This window comes from Apteryx mantelli, chromosome 2 (assembly GCF_036417845.1).
Source record: "Apteryx mantelli isolate bAptMan1 chromosome 2, bAptMan1.hap1, whole genome shotgun sequence".
NCBI lineage: Eukaryota > Metazoa > Chordata > Aves > Apterygiformes > Apterygidae > Apteryx > Apteryx mantelli.
Genome location: NC_089979.1, coordinates 22,653,458 through 22,679,949, shown reverse-complemented (window position 1 = coordinate 22,679,949; position 26,492 = coordinate 22,653,458). Strand labels below are relative to the sequence as shown.

The 26,492-nt window shown below is 37.3% G+C and overlaps 1 protein-coding gene across 4 annotated transcripts in view; it reads left to right on the top strand.

The window, feature by feature from the left end:
- RUNX1T1 (RUNX1 partner transcriptional co-repressor 1) overlaps window positions 1-26,492 on the top strand; it is a 116,552-nt gene that overhangs the window by 85,103 nt on the left and 4,957 nt on the right. For 3 of the 4 annotated variants that reach the window (XM_013956902.2, XM_013956901.2, XM_067290283.1), the window contains 5 exons: window positions 198-448; window positions 2,364-2,449; window positions 3,142-3,343; window positions 11,621-11,689; window positions 17,915-18,105. In XM_013956902.2, the coding sequence (XP_013812356.1) occupies window positions 198-448; window positions 2,364-2,449; window positions 3,142-3,343; window positions 11,621-11,689; window positions 17,915-18,105 (799 nt within the window). The remainder of the gene's footprint in view (window positions 1-197; window positions 449-2,363; window positions 2,450-3,141; window positions 3,344-11,620; window positions 11,690-17,914; window positions 18,106-26,492) is intronic. The other variant, XM_013956903.2, reaches the window with a different exon arrangement.

Below are 26,492 nucleotides of genomic sequence, written 5' to 3'. Positions count from 1 at the left end.
AGGGATAGTTAAACAGGGTGGATATGTCATTTGTACATTTTGAATGAGCATTGTTATGAAAAGTTCTGCAACACCACACATTTGCACAGATAAAGAATAAGCTTTAGTTCTTAAAGCTTCATGTGCAGGTGGGTGTGCATGTGTCTGAGCAGCTCTGCTCACAAAGCGAATAAAAGTTCCTTTGCTTTATTTTTCAGAACCAAAGAAAACGGCTTTGACAGAGAGCCTTTGCACTCAGAGCATCCAAGCAAGCGGCCCTGCACTATTAGCCCAGGCCAACGGTACAGTCCAAATAATGGCTTATCTTATCAGCCCAATGGTCTGCCTCATCCCACCCCACCTCCACCTCAGCATTATCGTTTGGATGATATGGCCATTGCCCACCACTACAGGGACTCATACAGACACCCCAACCACAGGGACCTCAGGGACAGAAACAGACCTATGGGTAAGGCATCTTGATTTGCTGCATTGTTCTTTCCAGATTGCTGTTCTCCTTGTAATTATACTCTCTATTTTGATTTTTTTTCTTTTTCCTGCTAAAATATACCCACCCTTCAGATATAGCCTTTGTGGAAGATTGTCCATCTAGGGGCTCCTAATGGCCTTGTTATTTCAGACTAGGTTAAGCAGAGCCCTTTCTTGTCTTGAATGCCACATTTGTGACAGTAACAAAAGTGATATAAATTTCTTTCAGTTTAGACAAGAGGAAAATTATTAGCCTTTGGAGGCATGTTCCCTGCGTGACATCTCAAGAGTGCACTGCAGCGTGGGGATATCTGCTGAGGATGCTTGCAGAAGAAGCACCATGCCCTGTGCAGGACTGCACTTGCAGTACATTTTGCTTTATTGGGATGTCTGATGATTTTGGATTTGCCTGGCTTGCTTTACATCTGCACATACTATCTTTTCTTCTTTTAAACAAATCTTCAATGAAAGAGGAACATTTACAAATAATCGGCACCTGTAGAGAGGAGTCTAAGCAAAGAGCAAGTGTCGCTTCCTCAGAGTGTTGATAATAAATACTGACTTGGTTCTACCATGTTGTCAGCTGCTGTGATATATGTGCTACATTTTAACCACATGTTGTTTAAACATCTGTGAAAGGATGAACCCTTAATGATGCTCTGTTGACATGGTAGTAATTACTGCATTTAGTGAAATAACATTAAGTTTATACTAATATTTTTTCAGCTCTTTGAAGTACAGCTAGTGTTTGATACAGTTGGTTATCAGATATTGTCTTGCTCACTTCTTCAGGTAGTTCAAATGAAATAAATATACATTAATTATGGTTTTATATAGTCAGAAAAGGTTATGTCCATTCTTAACAGATCATCTTATGACCTACAGAACTTACAAATGTTGAAGACAGTAAATAGTAAAATAGTAGCGATCTAATGAGGGGAAAAGTTCTAAAGAGAACTTAGGTCTAAGTTTTTAAGCATCCATTTATTTTTATAGTGGTATTCTTGATACAAGATCAAGAATGATTTATTTTGAATTGAAAAATAAATAATAAATTCTCAAAGTGTATTAGAGGTATTGTCAGGATGAGAGTATCTTAATTTTAAATGTTGGAGTAACTGCTCATTCCTGATAAAAATTTAAAATTCCATCACTTCCCTAGTGTTCTTCATATAAGGCTAATTTTCAAATTCAGGAAAGTTTGAGCTCAATATAACCACAGAAAAAAAGAATGACTGTAAAATCATAACTCTTTCAAATATATTTGAGAATTAATTCCAGTGAGTTAGAATAATGACTGCTAAGGAATCTGACATTACATTTGTTATCAAAAATCTTCAAAGTTTTACCTTTGCATCCAAAGATGATGCTAGTTAATTCTGTGTATATTGTAGTATGATAAAGCAACCATTGCTGTTATAGCACCCATACTAGAGCTATGCCCAGAATTGAGGTAAGCTAGTTTAAGTGAATAGAACAGTGGCAAAACAGATGTTTGATACAGTAAAACATTTTAAATAAGACATATACTTACATTCTGTATATTCCTTTTATCACTGAGTTTCATTATTCAAGGAGATACCTGTGTTTAGTTATGTTCTTACATATCTGGGCTGAGATGGGTAAACTTGAAGTAACATATATTTCTGATTGTAAGGAACACGTGCCATCTTCGTCTGCAGAAACCTTCCTTAAAAATTTGCATGCTTAGTAGCAGATGAATATCATAGGTATCTAGCTTCTGTGTGCATGTGCATCTAAAAGTGCACATGTGTACATATGCATGTATATGTATGACATATACGTTGCCACATATATCCTCAAGTCTCTATTTTCTTCTTTTTCCCCCTAGAGGACTACCAACACTGTAAACATGATTTGCTCCTTTTTGGCAGGGTTGCATGGCACACGTCAAGAAGAAATGATTGATCACAGGCTAACAGACAGAGAATGGGCAGAAGAGTGGAAACACCTTGACCACGTAAGGACTATATGTACTCTTATGTAAAATTGCCTGAAGGGTCTCCTGTATGCGATAAGAGAAACTGAGTTAAATATCATCTATTAAGGATAGGATTTAAAACTTTTTCCTTTAAAGCAAATCTGCATCCCAGGACAAGTTTTGAAAGCATTGGTGACTAAATTTGGAAGCCTGATGTTCCCCATTAGGTAGCTCATATTGGCCCTTGCTGTTCAAAAGCCTGTTGAGAATCCTAATTGCTATAGACCGCCAAATGAGGAAGGGAGGCTGCTGTCTGAAGCCTGGATTTGGAACACGTGACCCTCATCCTTAAAATGGTTATTTGTATTTGTTCTTTGAGTTTATTAGCTCTTATAACATTAGCAGGTAACAGTTCTGTGCCAGATATCCTGGACTACTGTGGTGCCATGTCATACTAGTGGTAGGACTATACTCATTTCAATCTTGTCGTCCTCTTTCTTTCCCTTTTCCCCAGAAATCCATATCTGTACAGTTTAGGATCACCAGTTAAACAGAAAGGGATTGTTCTGTTAAAGTAATATTAGAATTTTCCATATATTTTTGAAAGAACAGGGAGAGACCCTTTCACTCTTAGAACTCAGGCATTCAGCACGTTAATGTTTTCTTTATTTTTTTGTCGGTTTGTGAGTAAAGTGTTCTTTTTTATTTCTCTCTTCCACCACTGTGAATAGCTGTTAAATTGTATAATGGACATGGTGGAAAAAACTAGGCGATCTCTCACTGTACTACGGCGATGTCAAGAAGCAGACCGTGAGGAGCTTAATTACTGGATACGGCGGTACAGTGATGCAGAAGATTTAAAAAAAGGCGGTAACAGCAGCAGTAGTCATTCCAGACAGCAGAGTCCAGTGAATCCAGATCCAGTTACATTAGGTACAGTATCCTCCCTTAAAATTGTTTACCAGTCTTGTATCAGCTCAGCTAAGTGCTAGATGAAATTCAGATTTGTTCTTCTGATTCTTCTTCCTTAACAGTGATGAAGCATTCCTCGTGCTGATTAACTATAACTTCTATGCCCTAGTACTCTTGTTTACATGTGAAATGGTTTGGAGTTTTTGGTGATGCTTGGTAATTTGCTTTCCATTCAGAAATGTATGAGGGTGGTGGAGTGGGAAAACAGAATGTAATGTAGGGATGGTAGAGCAATCAGATGAATGCATTGGCTCTCACTCCCTTCTCTCTCCCTTCCCTGCCAAGTTGATTAAGCAAAACTATAGGTGCTTCTGGACTGTTAACTTTAACCTTCTCAAGTAGAATGACCTAACCTGGAAAATGTCTGTTTTAAAGAAATGAAGGGAGGTATAAGATATTGGCACTTCTTGTCTGTACTTTGTTTCAATATAAGAAAGAAATACCCCAGCTGGGATGTCTGCTGCTGGGCACACTTAATACTCCCAGGTCTGAGCTAGCCTGGGCACTGCTCGCACTGTAGTTACAGCTGCACAGAACTCAGTTCAAGCTGCAAAGCCCACTTAAGAAGCAGACTAAGTAGATGACTTTGACTGCATGTGGACCTCCAGTTACACTTGTACCAAAATGCTCATAACTAGTTTAAGATGACTGCTCTATAAACACAAGCTTTTGTTTTGTGTTCTTCCTGTAATTCCTTAGTATTATGTAGGCCTGCTTCTCCCATCCCCTTATTTTTATGGCAGATGGCAGGTACAGAAACATGTCTTAGTGGTGTCTTTTAATTGCTCTCTGTTCCTTGGAAGAGAGCAACAAACTATGATTCTTGATCTAATGTTTAGCTTTCCGGAAAAAAAAAAAAAAGCCATATCAAATGCCCTCTGCTTGAGATCATCATAAACTGTGGTCATTAGCAGAATTGAATATGTATGTTATTTTGCAACAAAATTTTATTTAAATCTGTGTTTTCCTTTTCTCCTCAAAAATAGCTTTGTAATTCTAAAATCTATTTAATTGCAAATAAAGAAATAGAAAAATAAATCTAATATGCTCTCCATATTCCTATTGGTACATCATTAGAACTCTTACTGTAATATTTAGTGCCCCTTCATAACAGATGAACCTTTTTTTTTTCTTTTTTTTTTCCCCCCAAATGATTTAAGCCAGTGGGATTATAAATTAGCTTTAGGCAATGAAAGGAGGGGTTATGGAAATGCTGTTCCAAGCTTCACTAATAAGTCTAGTCTCTAGAGAAGCCCTTCTCAGAAAGAAGCGTTCAGGTAATGGCTTGTATGAATAGTATTAAATGTAATGTAAAGAAAGACTCATAAATATGACATCTGAAATGTTGATCACGTCTGCTGCTTCTGAAAAAACACTTGTGAGGAAACCCCTAGATCAAAAGCAGTGCCACCCATCTCTAGTAAAGCTGTAATACAAAAACAGCCAGACCATTGTTCCTTTTTTTTTCCTTTGTGTGTGTTTTTTTTAATGTAGTTTGTAAGTAGAAAAGTGAAAAGAAACTGAGTTTTCATAATTTCCTCAAAGAAACTGAAACTCAAGACCATTCATCAAAACTTTATAGATGATAACACAATCCAAGAAAGACAGTCATAACAAAAAAAAAATTGTTTTCTTGATAAAGCGAAGAGCAAATAAATAGAAAAATATTGTCATTTTGCTTGGCTGTGTATTTGTCAAGATGAATTCTTGGAACCAATAAAGTCTTATTCCCTAAAAAGACAAATGACCCAGCCTGTGGAAACATTATATGACATTATATGGCACTCCAGTTATGTCTGCAGTATTATGGATACAGTTTAACTGATTGGAGCGAGTCCATTTCAATTTAAACATGCCCCTTTTAGTTAGTTGGCTTTAAAAAACTACTTCCCTAGACTCGTGGACATGTAACTTGGAATGCCTCATTGATGTAGTCACCAGCGTAGTATTCAGTGATGTAGTCAATCATAAATATTGATAAGAAATGCTTTATATCTGACAGGCAAGGCACAAGATACTTATTTCAGAGTTTAAGGAAATCTAATCATTATATTTCCTTAAATCTGATAGTAATCTAGGTAACAAAATGAAAATTCTGAAAATTCAAGTGTAATTTAATTGAAGCTGTGTCTGTGAGCCTCAAGACACTGTTTGTTGTTGTTTTTATTTTATTTTTGAAGTGAGGAGGAAGGGAGGAGGGAAAAGGATTGAAAAATTCCTCCAATATTTTAATTAAAGTGCCACAGCATGTAAATATTGCTTTTTGCTGCAAGGATTCTAAATGTCAGTGATTCCTCTTTGTATTTTTTTTTTAACAAGGTAATCCACCCTTTAAAAATTACCATCTTGTCATCTCCACTAGCAAGGGGGGAAAAAAAAGGGGGCCATATGGCTACATTGTTTGTGCCTTTGTTTCTTTTTCTTTATGATTAAAATAGCATCGATGAAGTCAGAAGTTCTCACTGTAAACATTATGCTCTCACTGAAATACTGTGAACTGCAATTTAGCATAGGCAGTTTGGATCCATAAGAAATTGAAAAAAATGCTGGTCATTTTGAATCAGTAGACCTTTTTTTTCTGCAAAAGATTTTTGTGCTTCTTTTAGCTTGACATCCCTGCAAGAGATTTTTGAGTTTGACAGTTCAGAGTATCTGTTCAATATTTTTCTGGTGATATTTTTAACTGAGAAATCGAATGAGATATTTGATAATTAGTTTTAATGTAATGTAATACAATTCATGCATCAGCCAGTTACAACAGGTTAAAAATCATTATTTTCTAAGAGCGTGTTGAAGGTAAGATAGGTCCATTCCTTTTAGTCAGAATTATACATGTTTATGAAAGTCCAAAAATGACTCAGACTTTACATATATTCACTTGATAGACTGTGGTGCTCTATGAAGCGAATAATACATCATCTCACTTCTCCATTTCTACTGAAGAATTTCAATACTACACACTACAACAAGACTGAAACTTTCATCCTTGCAGTGAATAATTACACATATCAAACAATGTATACTGAAATACACACAGTCGGATAAATTAAAGATGAGGGTTCTTCAACATTGTGGGTTATAAACAAGATCTATAACCTTATTGAGTGCAGCTGTGTCTCTAGATAAGTGGTGTAGATCAGAAGATCTGCAGTGATGTTGATATTTTGTATCTGTTGAATTTATCTGACCGGAAATCTTACAAAATAGAGTTTGAAATCTCCAACTGAAGAGTGCTAATGCCTGCAGGTTTTGCTGCAGGAAGCCAGAATTCTCCGAAACATAGGAATTTGTCAAAAACACATAGGTTAGCCACTTCTTAATACATTTTTAAATGTTAACCCTCTTAGAGCTAGTTTATATTTTATCAAAGGTTGGTCACCCGAATACTTTCTCTGTTAGCCAGGACATTCCCGCTGACATGTCTGTACATGCTGCAATTATAAAATCTCTCTTTTGCCATTTGCAGATAATCAGCATTGCTGTGATATGTGTGGTATTCTCAACATGAGCTAGCAGGAATGCTGTGAATACCGCAGTAACATTTACTACTTGTAATTCCAGAATGTAAAGCCTCTGTAATCGTGGTCACTGATGCTATTAAATCTTGCTCTTAATCCGCTAGCTGCACTGGAGGTTCAGGCTAGATTTTGGCATACTGAATTGCATGCTATTAGATAGAACTACAGCTGCAAAAATGAGTATTTGTATTCACAGTATTCAGTTCTGATTTCCTTGGGGCTAGGATAACTTTTATCCATTCCTTATACCACACTTGGTGTTGCGGTGCTTAGCAAAATAACTCATAGGTGGCATAAAAGAAAAAAAACTATGGCTGCCAGTTATTGGAAATTTGATCTTGGTTGGGGATGACGGCGGAGACGATTCAGTAATACAGTACCTGCAGGATTTTTCTTTTCTTTTTCTTTTTAACAGACCAGTTCAAACTGTACTTTGACCACAATTTCATGTGTGTTCAAAGTGTTAGAATAGCTATAAAAATATATTACAGGGGAGAGGAAGGCAAAGATGTGCATAAAAATAATGGAAACTCGCACCTTCCCCTCTTTCCTTCCGCCATTTAACCAATTAGTCTGATTCACTATTACACTTCTTCAGATTTGTATCCATATATTTGAGTTATTGGAGTGGCACACTTCTGAGCCTGTTATAAGCAAGGCAGTCAAAACTTAATATTGATTGCTCTTGTGAGTTTTTTGTTTGTTGCCTGTGTCCCAGCAATGATGTTACATTCATTACAGGGTAGAGTAAAACAAAACTTGCATATGAGCATGCAAAGTATATAAACACATACAAAAGCATGTATTTTTCATATATGAAATCATCCGTAGTTCAGGTCTGGTTAGATGACATAAGATCTTTCTGTCTGATGTTTTCTTCATTGTAGCTTTTATTATGCTCGAGCCCCAGTGTTCACTATGGCATATAGGATATTTTTGTCACTGCCTCTGTTTTGAAAAATACAATAAATGGGAAAAGATCCTCAAAAGATCAACTGTTCATCTCCTTTTCTTACTCTTTTGTTATTATAGTCTTGGATGTCACTGTCCAGTGATTAAAAACCTCCATTCTTTCATATTTTCAGCCCACCTTGTGTTCCTTCTTTGCAAATATGGATTACCCTTTTTGACAGTTTTGAACACATCTTTTCCTTCAAGTCTTTCTTTTTCTTTTCTTTTCTTTTCTTTTCTTTTCTTTTTTTTTTTTTTTTTTTTTTTTGATTTTGGTCCTTGTTATCATGTGAGAGTTTGTGTCCTTTATTTGGTCTTAGCTTTCGGTCTCAGTTTCACTTCCCAGACCTATATTCACATCTCCCTCTTTTAGTACTTGCAGCACCTCTTCTCTTTATCTCAAAATCAAAAGAACTACAAGGTATCTGTACTTGCTGAACCCTAGAAACCTGGTTGATCAATTGACTGTCAATGATTCTTGTGGTTGAATGCGTACTTGAAATGAATATACCAGGGCCTATATAGAACCTCGCACCATATTGTGATGATAGGATATTTTTGTGGATGTTTTCTTTCTTATAAAAAAAAGTCCAGGATGGAATAAAAAGTCTTTTTTATTATACTATTTTGTAAAATGTATATATTGTTCCCTGCTATTCAGTAGAATGTGAGGGCTGAAACTGAGATCAAATTTTTTGTATCTTTTCCTGATCTTTATTCTTTATCTTTTATATCTTTATTCTTATGTGCCAGTCCAGGGACTTTCTTCCTGAAAGGTACATTTGACATGAAAACAGAAAATTCCAAAAACTTTTTACATTTAAAAATTACTTTTATTTTATGCTTCTTGTAGGCAAGTACCAATTATTCTGATGTATATAAGCTTTTTCTTTTCTTTGATGGACTATTTTGTGTAGCCCAATAGGAGCCGAACTGATTATCAACTAGTGCTCTTAAACCATGCCATATGATGAATTTCAAGTAAATTCAGTATTGAACATCCTGTTCCCTTTGTTCTGCGTAATGACTTTGTTGCATTTTCACCATTAACAAACATTTGTATTGTGTCTGACATGTAAAACCTCTTCCATTATCCTTTTCAATGTCAGCTGCCTTGTCACTTCAGGTGATTCCTAATTTTGTCTGATTTCATTCTCTCTGCTTTCAGGCAGCGTTTCCTTTGTCTTCTGGGTGCTGCAGTCATTCAGTTAGTAGAATACATTCATTCTCACTATGGCTTTTTTCATTTGGTTTTACATTTAATGTTTTAGGGACTTTGCTCAAATTCTGTGACTGTTGTTTTGGGTTTGTTGCTAGACTTTCAAATCTTTAAGATTTTTTTGAGTTTTATTTTCAGTGAGCAACTTCTGTGATTCTTCATCTGAAGCATACCTTAGCATAAAAACTAAATCCTCTGGTCATGTCCTGTAGTTTAGTCCCCTAAAGAAGATGATTGTTCTTTGGTTTTGTGAACTCATCATCACTGACTAAACAATAGCCATGTTAATAATATTTTCTTGCTTGGAAAATATGTTCTTTATTATCTTCATAAGTGCTTCTTGTCTTTTTTTTGTGTTCTATTCCAAACCATGGGAAAGTCTCTCACAAGTTTTGATTTAATTCTTCTTGCAGAGGATCTCATTCCTCATGTAAATAATTTGTGGTTGGAATAAGAGCTTGATTGATGCTTATGTTTTGGAAATTTCAACAATTAGCTGGCAATCTGGTCGTTTATGTCATTGAATTCCATTTTTGGAAAGTCATGTGTACCAAAAATCATCTCCACATCTCTCTATTTTTGAGTATCATGGTAGAGGGCTTAAATCAGAATTGTGATCCCCTTGTAGTAGGTAGTACTGTAAATAACACATGGAAGAATTTAACAGAAAATACAAGAAAAGATGCAACAAAACTCTTATGTTGTCACATTTTGAGTCTGACTGTAGTTATGGCAGGAAAAGCAAATAAACATGTTTTAATGTTTCACCTTAAGTTTCCCCAAGCTTTTAAACACCATTTTGTGCTGTCTCGCTGGTTGAACTGTAACTGTTCCCATAATTCTTAAAACCTCCAAGGCTGCACAATAATATTTGTAGATTCCAGAATCATACAAGATAAATGATGCTGAGAATTTCCACATTTTCAGGATCTGGTCTGAAGTCCTCTGTCATATTGATTGCAACCAATGTAAATAGTTAGCTGTTTTCCAGCATCTTACGCGCACACACACACACACACACACGCCTGTCAGATGGGAAGATTCAGTCCACCCAGTCAGTGTCTCCAAATACATGTGCCAGAAATTGTACATTATCTGTGGAGCGGTATGCAGAGATTCCCTACTCTCTCTCTGAGTAGCTAAAACTGCACCGGACAAATCCACCTTTGTTTACCCATGGACATTTTAAGCAAGCTAAACATTACAGTCATTACATTCGCAATATTAAACATCATCTTCTACATTTTTTTTTGAGTTTCTGTAGCGTACTGTATATAAACAGCACTGCTTGCACACGTATAAAGGTTTCAAAAACAATTTGTGAAACCTAACAGTTCAGCCTTTTTTCATCCAAACAGCATGTTTTGACCAAGTTATAATTTAATATATAAAAATTAATATTTTTAGTAAAAATGCATATTAGAAGAATTGTATACATACATTATTGTGTTACAAACTCAGACATTGAAGAGGATGTTTAACTTCTAGCAAAATCTCTAAAAAGACATAAACTGTGAGCCTATCTGTAATCTGGCAATAAACTAAGTAATTTAATTTTGACGATTGACTTCTGCTGCAGAGGCAATAATAATCATGGCAGTGTACTCACCTTTGAATTTTAAATTTCTCTTGTATTACTTTGAAAAATAGTCGAACAGTTTTAAAATTATATTTGAAAACTTATTCAAAAAGAGCAGTTTTTCATTTGCTGAGAGCCTGTATGCTAAATTTCAAGCCAAAGTGAATTTTGTTCTGTATAGTCTGATCTGGTGTCTTTGAAGTCAGTGTGAAGGATCTTGCTTATTTCAGTGTTGTAGGCTCAGGTCCAGAGGGTAAACCCTTAAAATAAAGGGGGGGGGGGAGGAAAAAAAACTGTCAAAATGTGCTTGAAATATATGGATGAATTATGAACTTCAACTCTTGTAAGGTTGTTTGGAATATGCATTTAGGAGCTTAACCTAAAGTTAAAGGTTCTGTTTCTCAAAATCTTGCAGCTACGTTGCCAACATGGGCTCAAATATAGGAAAGCGTAGCTCTGAACATACAGAACACCCCTTTCTTTTCCTACGGAAAGCTTATTTGATCACTGGAATGACATCGTGGCTTTTATCTCCTCTCATCAGTAACCATTCTGTTTTCACAGACCCCAAGTGCCAAATGCGGACTTTTGCCCTCACTCTTTTTTCTTTTCATGAACATAATTGCAAAGGATGAAGACTGTCACTCTCTCAGCTGGTCTCGCAAAGCCAGCCTTAAAAGCATGAAAACTGTCATATAGAGTTCACTTAAAACACTGTAAAATAAAACTAAAGCGAACTAATCCCTGCTTGGCTTAAGATGAGTCATTTGAGTCCTAACTATTGATCTGGTCTGTGTGACATTTCTGAATTATGGCCACAGCGTCCTTTTCATTTTGTGTAAAGAAAAAATTCACATGGTTTTGTGTGACCAATAAGCAAAGGGAAAGGGTATTTCTCTAAGCCTTGTTTAACAACCAAGCTTTGCTTACGGTACTCTCTATTTTTCCCTCCCCACCCCCTCCTCCTGTAGAATCACATCGGGAATTCCTTCACAGGCCTGCTTCTGGATATGTGCCAGAGGAGATCTGGAAGAAAGCTGGTAAGAATTGTTTAAAAACATGAGCTTAGTAGTCTGGCAGCTGTGTGCAGTTGTTAATGCACTGACGTGAGGAATAAAAAGAAAGGGCCTAGCAGTAACAAGAAGAAATTGTATTTAATAATCTTAAACTGGAACTGATCAGAACCTGAAATAATCTTTATAATAGAAGCATGTGCTGCTATAGTTAAGGGGCTATCAGTACTTCCATTAAGTACCCCTATTTTCAGGAGTTATAATGGTTTCAAGCTGAAACTTGATATGCTAAAGTTTTAGTCTGTTAGCAATTTAAAAAAGATTTTCTGTGTGGGATTTTTTTTTTTAAAGCTTCAAGATTCTTACCTAGTTAATTCCAAAGGAGGAAAACATACCCCTAAGTATATTTGCTGAAGAAAATCTTCATATCTGTAATGTAAAAATTCTTAATTTTTAAAAGTTTTTGTGCCTGTCAGCCAGCAGTGAAGTCTGTGCTCGTAAACCTGTTAAGTTTTCAAGGGAGTAGCCCAGGTTGCACCTCCACAGCTGCTCTCAGTGGTTGTACTGGCACTCCCAACATCATCTGAGAGGCTGAAAAGTGCCATGGGCAGACGCTGGGGTTGTGCAGAGATTTCTTCAACACTTTGAAACTCTGTGTGAGCACACGAGTTCCCTGGCGAGGATCCTTTTGCCATTCTGGAGCAAAACCTTTGCTCTTTTGATGCTGATATAGTGGCTTCCTTATTTTCCAAGGGGCCAGGAGTTAGCTCTTGAACCTCTGTTGTTCATCTCTCTCCCTCCCTCCCTCCCTCCCTCCCTCCCTCTCTCTCTCTTGCACACACTTGCGCGCGCGCGCGCGCACACACACACACACACTGTTGGTTGATTGTGGAAGTGTCTGTCCTGACCATGCAAAAGGAGAGCTTTTGAGCACCTTGTGCAACCATGAAGGCTGTTGCAGCTCTCTGAGCTGGAGCTAATGATTAAATGGCAAATATGCAGCAGTTTTGATGCTTTCTGATCAAAACTCTGGTAACTGCTGCTATTTGGTATATTAAACTAAATACAGAGCACCCTTGTCTAAATGTTATGCTGGCATATTCTTGCAGCAGACAAAAAGTTATGTTGTCTGTGTAAGGTGGATTCATCCTTTGAAGTCTGTATTTGTCAAAATGTAAAACTAATATTTCTGGAATTCTTGCACTTTACATGGTAAATAACAAACTAATTTAATCAAGAATTTTTTCTTTTGTCCAAGGGAACTGTAGCTTTTGTAATGCAATGCTTTTATATAACCAAATGCATTTTTTATATTTTGGTTTCCCATAGTTAGTTAACATCTTAAATGAAAAATAAGAAAACATATGCAGTCCTAGGAAATCTCACTGAAAGCACCATTATTCAGTTGAGTTTCAGAAACCTAATTTTTCTTGCAATATCCAGGTTTTAGTATTGTTTGACGTAACAGGTGATCTATAATTCCAAGGTCCCATACAATGGAAGAAAAAAAGTTTTTTTCATAAGCTAGCAATACAATTTAACCAAAGCTATGGGCCTGAGTTATGAAATTGGATATACATTCAGACTTTGTCCACAAATGATAGTGTAAAGGAGCCTGTGATCTTACGAACGTTTATGAACACTTCGGGGTTTTTGAAGCAGTTTTTTGCTTTGGTCTCATTTCTAATCTATACTGTCATGTTAATGTGGGTTTAAATGAGAATCCCAGGGTTAACTGAGCATATCTGTGAACTGGAGAATAAAAAAAGTCTGATTTTCTACAGGAGGCATACCTGTGGCTTGTTATTAACAGTAGTAAAACATCAGAAAGCATACTGCTTTTTATAAATTATTGGCCTGCATTTTCAGGAGGGTGCACTGAAGTTGGCATTATCTACCATTTGGTAATCAGTTCAAGGCGGTAAAGGTGCAGTTCAGTTCTATAAGTACCTGTGTCTAGTGCCATTTGAGATGCTCTGTACTATCCTGCCTGGCCTGCAATTGCCCATCAAAAAGGCAGCAAATCTCTCACAAGTCCTGCATCGTCTCTGCTAGCTCTGCATGGATATCTTGGTGTCTCAAATGGCCGTAAAGACCAACGTGCAGACAGCTGAATCAAGCCCTAAACGCCTGATTGGGAAGCTGAATCCACTGAACTGAAAGAACTTGGCATAAGAACAGCTAATGAGCAACCTCAAAATCAGGTGAGGCAGTAAATCATGTGAACATGTGATCCACTTTAAACTTTTGGAAATTTGTAGACTCAACCACAGTATATGCAAAGTTAAGCACATGCTTTCATGATTGCTGGAGCAAAGACATAGTATGCAGCATCTTGTAGATTAAAGCCATGTAAACCACTTCAGTTTTGTAAATCAGTGGAAAGTCACCGGTGTCCTGATTCATCTCATTGAATTATAGACATCTTGATGAAGAGTCCAAGCCAAGTTCTTAAGGTCCCCCAGTAATCAAGAGAGAGACAGGCACATGAAGAAGATGGATTAGATGTTAGGTTGGATGACTTGCTCTCTGGAAATACCTATTTCTCTGTATTAAATACTGAGGGGATCCCAGGCTACTGGCCTATGCATGTCAAGTAGGAGCCTATAGACTGAACCTGAGCAGATTAAGTGATTAAAATAGTGTCCTAGCTTCTACTCTGGTATGCTCTCTTAGCTTCTTTCAGTGTCATGAAGGGACTGCATCTTCCAGCCATCCCCTATCAATAAGCAAGACCTCCTTCTTGTGGCACTCCAGAAGGAAGCACTGGAGTTACCACACAGGTGTGAAATGGCCATAGTAAGACAATGTACAAAGACAATTAAGCCCATGCACATCCCAGGGTAGTTCTGAGAAAACGATCATGCAGTTTGGGGCCTGAGGCTGTGATAATTCCTGTTACAAACTCCTAGTGGCCTTCTTTGCTGGTGACTGAGAGCAAGATGATACAGATGTCTTGGTGGCACTGCTACGCTACCTCGCTTCTGCCCAGCATCTTTCCTTTCTCATCAGTATGCCCATGATGTGAGGGAGGTGATGAGGAGCAGGCTGGTGAATCGTCATGCCAGTCTACATACATCAGTGAATAATGAGTTGAGTATCTCTACTGAGTCAGCTCCAAGGACCTCTAATCACACTGAGTAACACCTATTCCATACAAGCTGTCCTACATAACAGCTTGCTGACTGCAACTTCTCTCATGCGTTAGTCTACTCAAAGCAAAGGAAGATTTCAATTGTGTTCCTGGAAAGACACTTACATAGACAAAGGGAATTTATGCCAAGAACGATTCGCATTCGCGGAAAATAGAGGATAGACAATTTGTTTTAAAGCTTCTTTCTTCATGTTTTCTGTTGTTTGAATCTAATCACTCTTCTTCTTTCTGGAAAAGAAGTAGTATTCTATGCCAGTATTATTCTTGGTCTTGCTATTTCCATCAGCATTGTCAAAGCAAATAAAATCTCCTTCAGTGTCATTCATAACTTTTCTTGCACAAATATTATGGCTTTTATTTTTATCTGAAACTGCAAAGTCTGCATTTTAATGTCTATAAAATATCTGTAGATACTGAAAGCATTTATTTTAAGAAAATGTGAAGAAAATCAGTAGTAGGAGATTTTGTCTATTTTTAGTAAGTTGGGTGTCCTGAGTTCATATGATGTTGAAATAATGATGTTGCATTATGAGTAAAAAACCTGAATGTGTTTGAACTTTTTTTTTCACATTTAATACATCACTACACAAATTCTGCTGCCAAAAGTAATGGAAATCCTAAAGTACAATCCATAGTTTATGCTAATTAAAAAATAACTTTCATTTTTCCTCGGCATGTGGCCTTGTTAGCGCTCTTAATACCTTCACACCCTCAGAAGCTTTGCACAAAACTTACGCAATGCAGAAGTTAGAATATAACCTGCAATTTGGATTGGAAAGAAGTAGGTTATGTAGGATTGAAAAAGCTCTATAAAATTAGAAGTCTCTGTAAAATGTTGGGATATTCTCCTTTCATTTTAAAATAATAGTTAGAATTGGCAATTTAAAGAACTGCAAATATCTCCATGAAAGACTAAGCTTATATGATGTAATGAAAGTGCATCATGCCATTTAAAGATCATTCTATTCATTGCAAATATCAGCAAGAATATGGATTTTCTCAGAGAAATCCACTTTGTTAATAACTGCAGTTCATAGACACAAAAGGTCTGTATTTAAGTTGCCTCATTTTTATGAAAATGATAATAAAATTGCATCTGTATGTTTGCCTGTGTATATTTCTTTTCTCGCGATCAGTGAATGTTTGCAGTTGGTAATAAATATTCAAGCACCTTGCAAATGTCCTACCAATTCCCTTTGCTGATCTGTGTGCGCCTGTGGGACTAGAATAGGAATGCATAATTTAAATATAAATTGCCTGATTTGCATACACAATTAGTCTAGCTGCAGCTTTGATCGTAAGCAAAAATTATTGTCCTGGATTGCCACTTAGATAGAATTTTAATTCACCTTGAATATTCAAAGTAAATTAAGCCCTGGCTGTATGGTTGAAGGGTATGATATTTTCCTCTCCTGAGGCTTTCCCCTTAACAACATTTATGGTAGGGTAATATAAGGCATATTTTCAGCCTCATAAAAATAAAGGCATAAGCTTTATCTCTAAATTTTTCCCCTCTTGAAAACTTCAGTTGGAACACATATATGTCACACAGACACACACACTCACATGCACACAGGCAGAGTAATGGAACTCTTCTGTCCTTTTAATTAATTCAGTCTAAGTCAGTACATAGATTAAAATCAGGATTTTGCTTGTAATTTTAATTTGGCAATATGCAATAATAATTTTAAATGAAGACTTCCTGTTATGTTTTTTTTTAAATAACAAATTCAGAGCTCTGAGAGATTAAAACATTAAAGCCAGTTATTGACTTGGTATCTGTATATACAGTTATGTGTATGCATGTGTACATACACACAAATGCATGTAATACGGTCTAAAACTCAAACCCATAACGTAGTTGTAATACTTACATTTTAATCTACAGTAAAACATTTTTATTAGAAATCTATGCTTTTAATTAAACAGAACATTTAATTAAGGTGGTTTTTAAGTGGGTGAAACAATTAAGTGCAAACACTTGAATGAAACATGTCATAATTAGTTTTAATAGAGTGTTAATTGGTACTAGGTTTGCCAAGTTAATAATTACTGCTTATTAAATTTTCAATTAATCATTGTCATTTTGCTTTGAATAAAGATGAAAATTAGATAAACTAATTCAGGGGGAGGATGGTTTCCTTGTTAATTAGAGCAGTTAATTAAAAAAAAAGAAATTACTTGTTTTAGTTGTCAATTAAAAGACTGATCATTAGTAAAATCTTTGCATTCTTCCTGCATCAAAACCCAAATAACTAATTTGTGACAATTCATGTTTTCTGGAATAAAAGGTATGGCACTAGTATATACAGAAGAAAGTGCTTATACTGACTTAGTTATTTAAAAAAAATGGTAAGATTTGAATTTAACAAAGCAGTTGTTACTCATGTTCAGTTTTAATTGTGACTTAAGTCTTGGCTTTGCTGTTCTCAAGAGCTCTGCTGAATCAGGAAGTAGCTTCTTCACAATGTAAATGTTGGTTTCAAGTAGAGATCGATAGGTCAAAACAATATGCATAAATAAATTTTAATTTTGGGTCATAAAATTGCATGTTTAAGAAAAGATATTACAGCAATGATTTAATTTTTTAAAGTAAATTCTTGAGTCTTTCTTTACAGCATGTCTTTATTCTTTACATACAGAACAATTTGTTGATGACTCTAAATTCGCTCTAAATTTTCAGAGCTTAAACATACAAATTTGAAAAAGTCCAAAATAATATGTCTTGAATAATAATTCTTGCCAAACATATTCATTAATCTGGTGCTCTGCAAAACCAATTTTCCAAGCAAACTGTTCAAAAAAGTCACAGAAATATAAACCAGAGATCAGAAGTGCCTGGGTGCGAAGAGGTAATAACCGTGAATCAAAATGCCAATATCCACCATGGGCGCTAGAGACTTGTGAGAACTTCCAGGGATGGAGAAGTACAGAAACAGCTGGGTGGTCCTGAGGAAGCAAGTTCATCTTTGTCCTTCTTCTCAAAATGAAGGCGTACAGTATAATAGAGTATCTGCAGCTTTCACGCATTAGTCCTACATAGCCCTGTACCAAACTTACTATGCTGATGAAGATTTCTCCCAATTTCTTGTTTGCAGAGGAAGCGGTCAATGAAGTCAAGCGCCAGGCAATGGCAGAGCTGCAGAAGGCAGTGTCGGAGGCTGAACGGAAAGCTCACGACATGATCACTTCAGAGAGAGCTAAAATGGAGCGCACGGTTGCCGAAGCCAAGCGACAGGCTGCGGAGGACGCACTAGCTGTTATCAACCAGCAGGAAGATTCAAGCGAGGTGAGGTGTTGCTGCCCTGGCCGCTCTGTCGAAATGCTCTCCCTTAACACGCCTCTGCGAGGGGATTCTCCCTGTCAGAGTTTGAATCCAGTTTGCCTCTTCTGACGAAGTTAGACAAACAGCTGCTGTTTGGGATGGGCGAGCGTGGATGTCTTTGCCTTCCGTCCTCTCCGGCTTTGTCTAAGGACAAAAAAATGCAAATCAGACTGTCACGCTGGGGGAAATGAGATTGCAAACAATGCAGTGGGGCAGGAAACTGGATGATGCATAGGGGGGTAATTCAGTCCTTAACCAAGTGTGGCTGTGAAAAATAGGGGTACCTGAGCCAACTTTAATCTGCCTAATCAAGATGTCACTTGATGTGACATCTGTGTTCAGTGCAGGCTATTAACTGCTTATCCAGTTGCTTTGGGCCTGTATTACAGGCACGTGCTGAGCTCCAGATTTTCTTGGCTACATCGTTAGCTGAGCCCAAAACAGCTAGTGAACTTGAGCTGCAGCCTCACCTTTTAATTGATGTTCAGGGCTACATATAATGCATGTATTTCTGTTCTAGTTTAGATTTTCATTAGCTTTATTTTAAAGCTCTTCAGTTACCAATATTAAATAGATAACAAGGTTGGTTGTTGGAAAATATTTCACAGTGAAATTTAATGTAAACAAAGAAACAGTCATTTAATAGATTATAGAGTAAGGTAGCTAGAAACTTGTCTGAAGAATGTGTTGGATGTAGACAATGCAAAAGACGAAGCTCCTGGAGGACAGAACGTGTACGTTGCCTTAATTAGAATGTGTTACTTTGGCTGCAGGGAATATTTTTAGTTGAGGAGTGGGCAAGCAGCATTTGGAAGGAAGAAAAATAGACTGAAAGAGCAACAAAGAGTATAATAGGAATAAGCATGTTAAGCCCAAATTTACTTTCAAATCTAACAGTGGAAGCCTTGAATTCCTGTGGTATGGGACATACAGCAGCGTGAATAACCAGGAGCTGGGATTGAAAGAGCATTGTATGTTTTACCAGTGTTGAAGCATTCTAGATAAATATTCGTTACAGAAAAAGAATGTCCTAAGTTAAAACTGCCCCTCAATACAGACATAACAAAAAAGTTATATCAGTTACATGTTATTTATAAGTGTCTTGTATATAGTCTTCATTTCTCATGGCCACTGAAATGATAGAACAATACTTTTATAAGCTACTTATTGCTCTTGTACTAAGATATTAAAACTAATTCTTAAGTCCTATAGTGGAGGAAGTTGGAAAAAGAATAGATGCGTAGTACCCTGTTCTGTGTGGATGCATATTTCTGTACACTTTTGTGAAAGCACTGTATGGCAGTGTTGCAGAAGAGTGACTTAAGTTGAAAGATTCAAATTAGCTAGCTGCATCATGCTGAAAGAACTGGCAAAAATCATGAGCGGATAAGTCAGTGGCATGCTGCAGTATGCATCCATAATTTGAGGGACCGTAAGATTTTAATTCATACCAGGCTTCTCTGGAGATGAAAGACCATTGTGGGATCACTGAATGCCCAGAGTTTCTCCTTAATGTGTAGCAGATGAATAACAAGGAGACAAAAGGAATTGATTTTCAGCATCTGAAAGTTTCTCGGGAAGAAAGGGACTAAGGGAAGTGTATGTGCCCTCTAAGTACTAACTGTTCCATTGCAGATTAAATGAGACATAAATTCAATTTATTGGCATTTTGTATCTGAGATATTCAAGGACATTTTTCCTACAGTATGTTCATAGAAAGTGCATTTGTCTGACTTAGCATCATTAAAGAGCTGTTATTTTTGTGTGTGTATATATACAAGAGATTCCTATTATTAAAACCAAAATTCCAAACATAAATGCCTAAGAGGAAACTGCAAATTAAATCTGTTTAGTGAACTGGTACGGTGTGGGCAGGACAGATGAAGTTCTTATGTGCCAATACATACGGCCCATTCTTCCACAAACAAATGTGCATCTGAAGGAATGCATAGCGAGTACGTGTGCTGTAATTCACTCCTGCGCAGTAATATTTCTGGAGAAGGTTGTATAACAACAGACATCTTTATTTCATCTTCAGAAGAACTACTTACAAGGTTGTTCACTTCTTGGAAATAGAACCTTAAAGAAAGGCAAATGATTCCTTTAATTTAATTCTAATGAAATGTGGCTCATAAGGTCACTGACATTCTCAGTGCTGTTCATCCTCAGGGAAGATAGAAGCCTCCTGGACCCAGACCAAACTAAATATTTAAGACCTATTTAAAGTGAATTATAGTGGCCTAGTCCTGCAGTTTTCACCCCTGTGGTCATGAGTGGCATAGCAGTGTGGCTGCTCAGCGGTGTGGAAAATGCAAGTTTCAAAATAAACCAACTGAAGGGAGAAAACTTAGGTTTGATAGTTAAAGGTGTCTCTAAGTTTTTACTATTAGTTCCTCTTCTGCTTATAATTTTTGCCAAATTCCAACCATTTAGGGCAGTGCTTCCCAAAATTACCCATTAACTTAGGCTGTCCTTTTTTCTGGTAACTTTTGTAAAAATGGACCAGCCTTTCCTTTCATCTCTGAGGGCAAGAGATTAGTCTGCCAGTGTTTGAAAAATGTTTATTCTGACATGACACCTTCTGTTTCTTGGGTTGAGGAGTAAAACCTGACATTTGCTTCGGTGTTCCTTATCTTTTGTTCTCTCGGCGAATATCCCTCCTCATTTGTCTAGGCTATAAGCCTCCCTAAATTTCTCTCTGTTTAGAACTTTTAGCAGTACCCTTCCAGCTGTTCTATACCTGCTCCAGCAACACAGCTTCCTGTGCGCTAAAGGCACTGGAATAATATTTCCAACACTAGAATAATATTTCCAACACTAGAATATAGTTCCAAATATGAGGATGATGTTGTAGTAGCAGCTCCTGCAATCTTGCAAGCTCAGAGCTAAGTATCTCTCCTCATTTCTTATCCTTGGTGAGACGTTATGCCAAGGCCTGCAGGAGAGATCAGTATAGGCTGCTATATAATCTCCGCACAGTTCCTGATGGAGAATATTTCTCCCATGGGTGTCATTTATTCTTTTGGCTATGTAAACTATGAATGGAGATGGGAATTTGGCACCAGATTTCTAAAGTATCAGATATAAATTTAATCTGATACAGCCACTCCCTGTCTGTTGGCAAGATTTCTCCCTTACAGCTCTTCATTTGTTATTCAACAAAATGGAACCTCGACCTATTTGAAGCTTCTTTGAGCTACTTTTGTGCAAATACTTTGTGGCATGCTTTCTATTGCATGGTCTTCTCCAGAGCCCAGAGTGGTATCTAGAACTAAAACTTTAGATTTTTGTAATTATTATCATTTAAAATAATATATAGGTTACTTATCCAAGAGCTTTCAGAGGTCTCACAAACAGAAGTAGATTTTTGGGGTGTTTTAAACCAGAAAAAGTTGCGTCCCTGACTGCAAGATTCTCTGCAAGAAGACAGAATGAATTGGACATGTTGAGGTGAGGAGAGCAAAATAAAAGGAGTTGAGGACACTGAGAGGACTAACAGGAGAGGTGTGATGCTGGGAAATATCTTGTGTTTTAAGAAGTGGTCTGCAATATTTTGAGAATCACCACATGACATAGTGTAGTTTTCACTTCTGACCCTGGCCTGGTTCCTTGTTGAATTACTGTTCTTTGCTTATGTTTGAATTGTTCAGTATGATTTAATTGGAAATGCCACTGCTTCAGTGTCTATACATTTACTTTCTAAAGATTTCTTTAATTTGTCAGCATAAGCCTTTAAGATTGACCAGGACATTTTCATTATTTTCTGTTATTATTATGAGAGCTTGGTTGAAGACCAGTGGATGGAGCACACTGCTGTTGGAAAATAAAAGGACAAGAGAAGGCCTATCTGTCAGCGTGGCTGTTCCAGAACCACAAATTATTTCTTTACTGATTCCTTACAATTGCTTGACAAAAGATGACCCATTCCTCAGTAGTTGACTTGGCAAAGTACAAAGACATGTGTGAGCAGCCTACTCTTTACTGACTGCCTTGCTTGCTTTGGCTGCAATGTACTGTTCTGCAAATCAATTTTAATAGTAAGGGTGAACAGCTTAGCAAAGAGACTGGCTGCCCAGATTGAAACATCTGTCTCTCTGCTCTGGTATAAAATGCCACTGAAAAATCTGACATTCAGTGTTCTTCCTCACTTTTGACTAGGGTGGGGGCTGGGGATGAGGAAGGAACACAAATGGTTTAGTTCTCTCTACTTAAAGCAGATGCTGACATCTGCTCAGATAAAACAAGTATGTAACTGGTCCAACATTGCTTTTAAGAGATGTGTAATGTTAGGGCTTGTTTATATAGCAGCAGTTTATGTTGTATGTGAATATCACACTTACCTGACATTTTGAAGACAGCTGGGTTCAATCTATGCTGACCAATCCATTGAGACCAGGACTGTGCCAGCAAACCTGACTCTTAACATCAGATGCTGTGATGCAGGCAAGCCTAGTTTTTAGGCTAGAATTAAATTTAATACATATGTCAACTAAGGTTAGTTTTTTTGTTGGACATTTCTGAGAACTTAGCACGTCCTACTCTGCAGTGGTGGGTGGTAAAAACATACCAGAGTCATGTGTTCAGTGCAGAATCAGACCAGATGCAATATAGGGTTGTTTGCATCCCATTGGCAGTGCCCCAGATTACTAAGCCTGGCTAGGCAGCTTGAACATCTCTTCAGCATGCTTCTTGGCACTTCTGTTTTCAGGATGTAGCTTCTCTCATGCTAACTTGTATGAACACAGATAGACTTCACACAGTAAACAGTGGCTTGGATAAGCCTTGAGTGTTCAGTGATTGGTATGACTTTATCAGAAACATCTAAAGGTTTGGATATCGTTGTATGGAGTGCTGCATTTAGACACAGTGTGGGAATTTCCAAAGTCCCAATGTGTTTTGCCTTCTAATGGGTCTTTGCTAGAATTTTCAAAAAATTCTTTGCTGTTTTTTTGCACTAGCATTCAGTGCAATATAGCCCTCGTTTATGCCACTGTGATTTCAGTAATCTCTAGGTGTTCATTCTCTCTCTGTTGGTTGGCAGTGGTAGAGTATTGAATGCCATGGGCTTTGCAGACCCTGAAAAAATCTGGGTTCACAACTATGCTTCCTTTCCTACTAAACTGGGGAAATTCAGAATTCATCAAAGGTGACGTTGCAGTGTTTGACATTGTATTTTGGCATGTTAGAGTTCATCATCTCTTTGACATTTCAAAGTTATTTCTTTTTTTTTTTTTTTTCTTCTTTAAGACACCTCTACCCTGAGTTTCAGCTGGAGGTGTCAGAGGAAAGCAAATACTTAAATGTGATTTAATACTTCAGAAACAGAAGATGTACAAAACTATTAACAAATATGTGTCCTGGTATAAGAGGCCACAGAAATAGAGCCCATTTTTTTGAGAATTTTCATGAGGGCAAACAGAAGTTTCTGAGTTCTGTCATTTGAAGAGTAAAGCTTACGTGGATGAGAATTAAGACTCTGACCTAAGATAAGACTCTGACCTAAGACTGATGTTCCTTGTCAGTTGAAAGAGAAGGATGAAATACGATCAGTGGCATAGATTCTGAGTGAGATTCCCATATGGTGTAATTTAGCCCAATTTCATTGAATTAATCCATTTTCAAGGTAGTGAGGTTAAATTGAATTATGTAGTCTGAGATTCTGGCCTTTTGTATAACCTCACTATTTCACAGGAAAATCAATGCAAAGTTAAATTGTAATCCAGTCTTACTCATAGTTTTAGCTACATCTGGAACTTTGTACAAAGCACCGACTGGAAGTGTAGTGCAGTAGGTCACTACCTAAAGACAGAGACCAGGAAAAGTTTCAGGAAATCAACAGCTCCATTTCTCAATGCATGATCAGTTCCACCTCTGTCGTTCCTATATTTGCTTTACCTGTGTTTTAGTGATGGAGATTTTCCAGTGCCTCTAGACAATTTGTTTGTATCCTTAAAAAGTTTTTTTCTAACATCTGTTTCCAGTTTTTCTTAGAGCTGTTTGATCTCATTACTTCACCTGTTAATCCCATGGACATGATCATTGACTGTCTCACTGCAGTAGCTTCTTACATGTTTGGATGCTGTTATGTCATCTTTCAGGCAACTGTGTTCTCTCTTTAGGCTAAACAGTCTCGGTTCATTCAGTCTCTTTTCACAGCTTGTGCTTGTCTGACCTCTGATTATTCTTGATGCCCTTCTCTGTGTTCTGTCCAGATCTTATTTGCCTTATTTGCCCTGTTTGAAGTGCATCGTCCCAAGCTGGACAGTACTCCAGGCAAGGCCTTGCCAGTGCCAATAGGCAGGGAATCTTACCCCATACATAAACAGTCCTATGTAAAGCAGTCCATAATCCTGTTTATAAGCCCTTGGACGGTGATTGCTACCTTTTCAGCAACAGAACGTTGTTGGTCCAGTGTTATCCCAGGTGTTGTCTATGCAGTTCACCCTGGGCGCTCCATTTTGCTGGTACAGAAGTACATAATTAAGACTTATACTGAGCTCTAGAGTTTTGCAGAAGGGGATATATCTTGAGTATGCTCAATATCTTAATGAGCTCAAGCTCCTGTTTGTGGTGCCTGAATCAGCTGGGAATACCTGCAGGTATTCCCAACTGATCCAGCAGTGTGAACAAAGCACGGCTCAGTTCATTAGCTGGCACCTTGAGCCGCACCTTTCTTCAGTTGAATGTGGACCCCAAATCTAACAGTCTGCAATGTGAACAGAAAGCGTGTCAGCAAAGCTTTGTGTGCTTAAGCCTGATCTTTACTGCTATTTTTCGCTACTAATATATGGGAAGGAGCAGCAAATGGTAAGACTGGTAAGGATCCAGTAGGACAGGCACTTCTGCCTGTCAAACCCAGCTGCTATTGCAGGGCAAGTTCCCCATGCCATGTGTGCTTGTTTATGCTGATTTGCACATTCTGTAGTACTTTTTAAACGCAATAATCTATTGCATAAATGTGAGCCATAAAATATATTTTGAAATTCTTGCATTTTATGTGCTTTTATTCCCACAATTACACTAAAGCTGTAATGACCTGTTAAATTATAAATAATACTTGCAGTGGACAAAATCGCATACCAGACAGTGTAGGGCACATTAAATAATCATGTAAAAGGAGCCAGCTTGGAACTGTGTTACTTCATTAAAATCATGTACTTGTTTATCATGTTAGGTATAGGCTCACAGTATATTGATGTTTATTTTAATAAGAAAGTTGAACCAGTACTCTTAAAATTCAAATGACTATTTTCTGTCATTAATATGATCTTGTGGTAAAATATTGAATTATTATACTGTGAATCTGGTCAGGTCTGAGAGACAGTTCTCTCTGTGCATATATGCTTTCCCAAATAAGAGAAGCAAAATGAAGGTTCTTCAAAAATTTGCCTATAGTAACTAAATAGCTATTTGAATAGAAAAGTTATACATCCCTTAATAAATCTGGCACATTTACAGCATGCACTTCAATGCTGCAATCAGATCTGCACAAGGGAGAGAGATTCCTGCACGTGGGCAGATACTGGTTGACTTCAGCATTATTCCATGTGAGGAAAAGGGCCTTTTCAGAAAAGCCTGGATGGGGAGGTTTTGTATGTGTGTATTTGTTTTCAGATTAGGGGATAAAGGGGAGTATGGGCCAACTCTTGGGCTGGCAAATTAGTTGGAAACAAATAGCTTGAAAATCAACAGTCGTGGCAGTTGGTGGAAATTCTGTGCAAACACAGTTGGAACGGAATTCTTCCATGTTTACTGATCGCAGTGCAAGCATCAAGTTGGCAAAATGAAACTTTCAGAAGTAAGATACAACTGTTAAGAAGTGTTAGTATAGCCAAAGGAGGAGAATCCTGCTATACCACAATTTGTCCTATTTCTGGTCTGTAGAATGAGACACTGTCTTTCTTTGAAATGCTGACATTAGCCTGCCAGGTCATTTTGCGTAAATATGTGTAAATATGTCTGTGTGTGCACATGTTCATGTACAGTGTTCTGAACTATTTATTATAGTTATTTTTCATTGTGGGGAAAAAGGTCTATCCAGGGAAAAGGTTATCCATTTCCAAAGGTGGAAGTGTGGTTTTACCTCTCCAGCGCTGGACAGAGTTTAAGCAAAATTAATCTGAAACAATGAATACTGAATCAAAACCAGGTGATGCCAGACAAGGAGTCTGAATTCCCGACATTTAACTACCAGGAACATCTGTTTCTGTGTGTTGGTAATTCCACTTTTTTTTTTTAAAGTGTTTTTAAAGATGGGAACGATTTTGCAAACTTAAAAAAAAAGTCCCCAACACATGTATTTGTAATTACCTGGTTTAGTCTGTGTGTTTAATCAGAATGAATTGAGAATG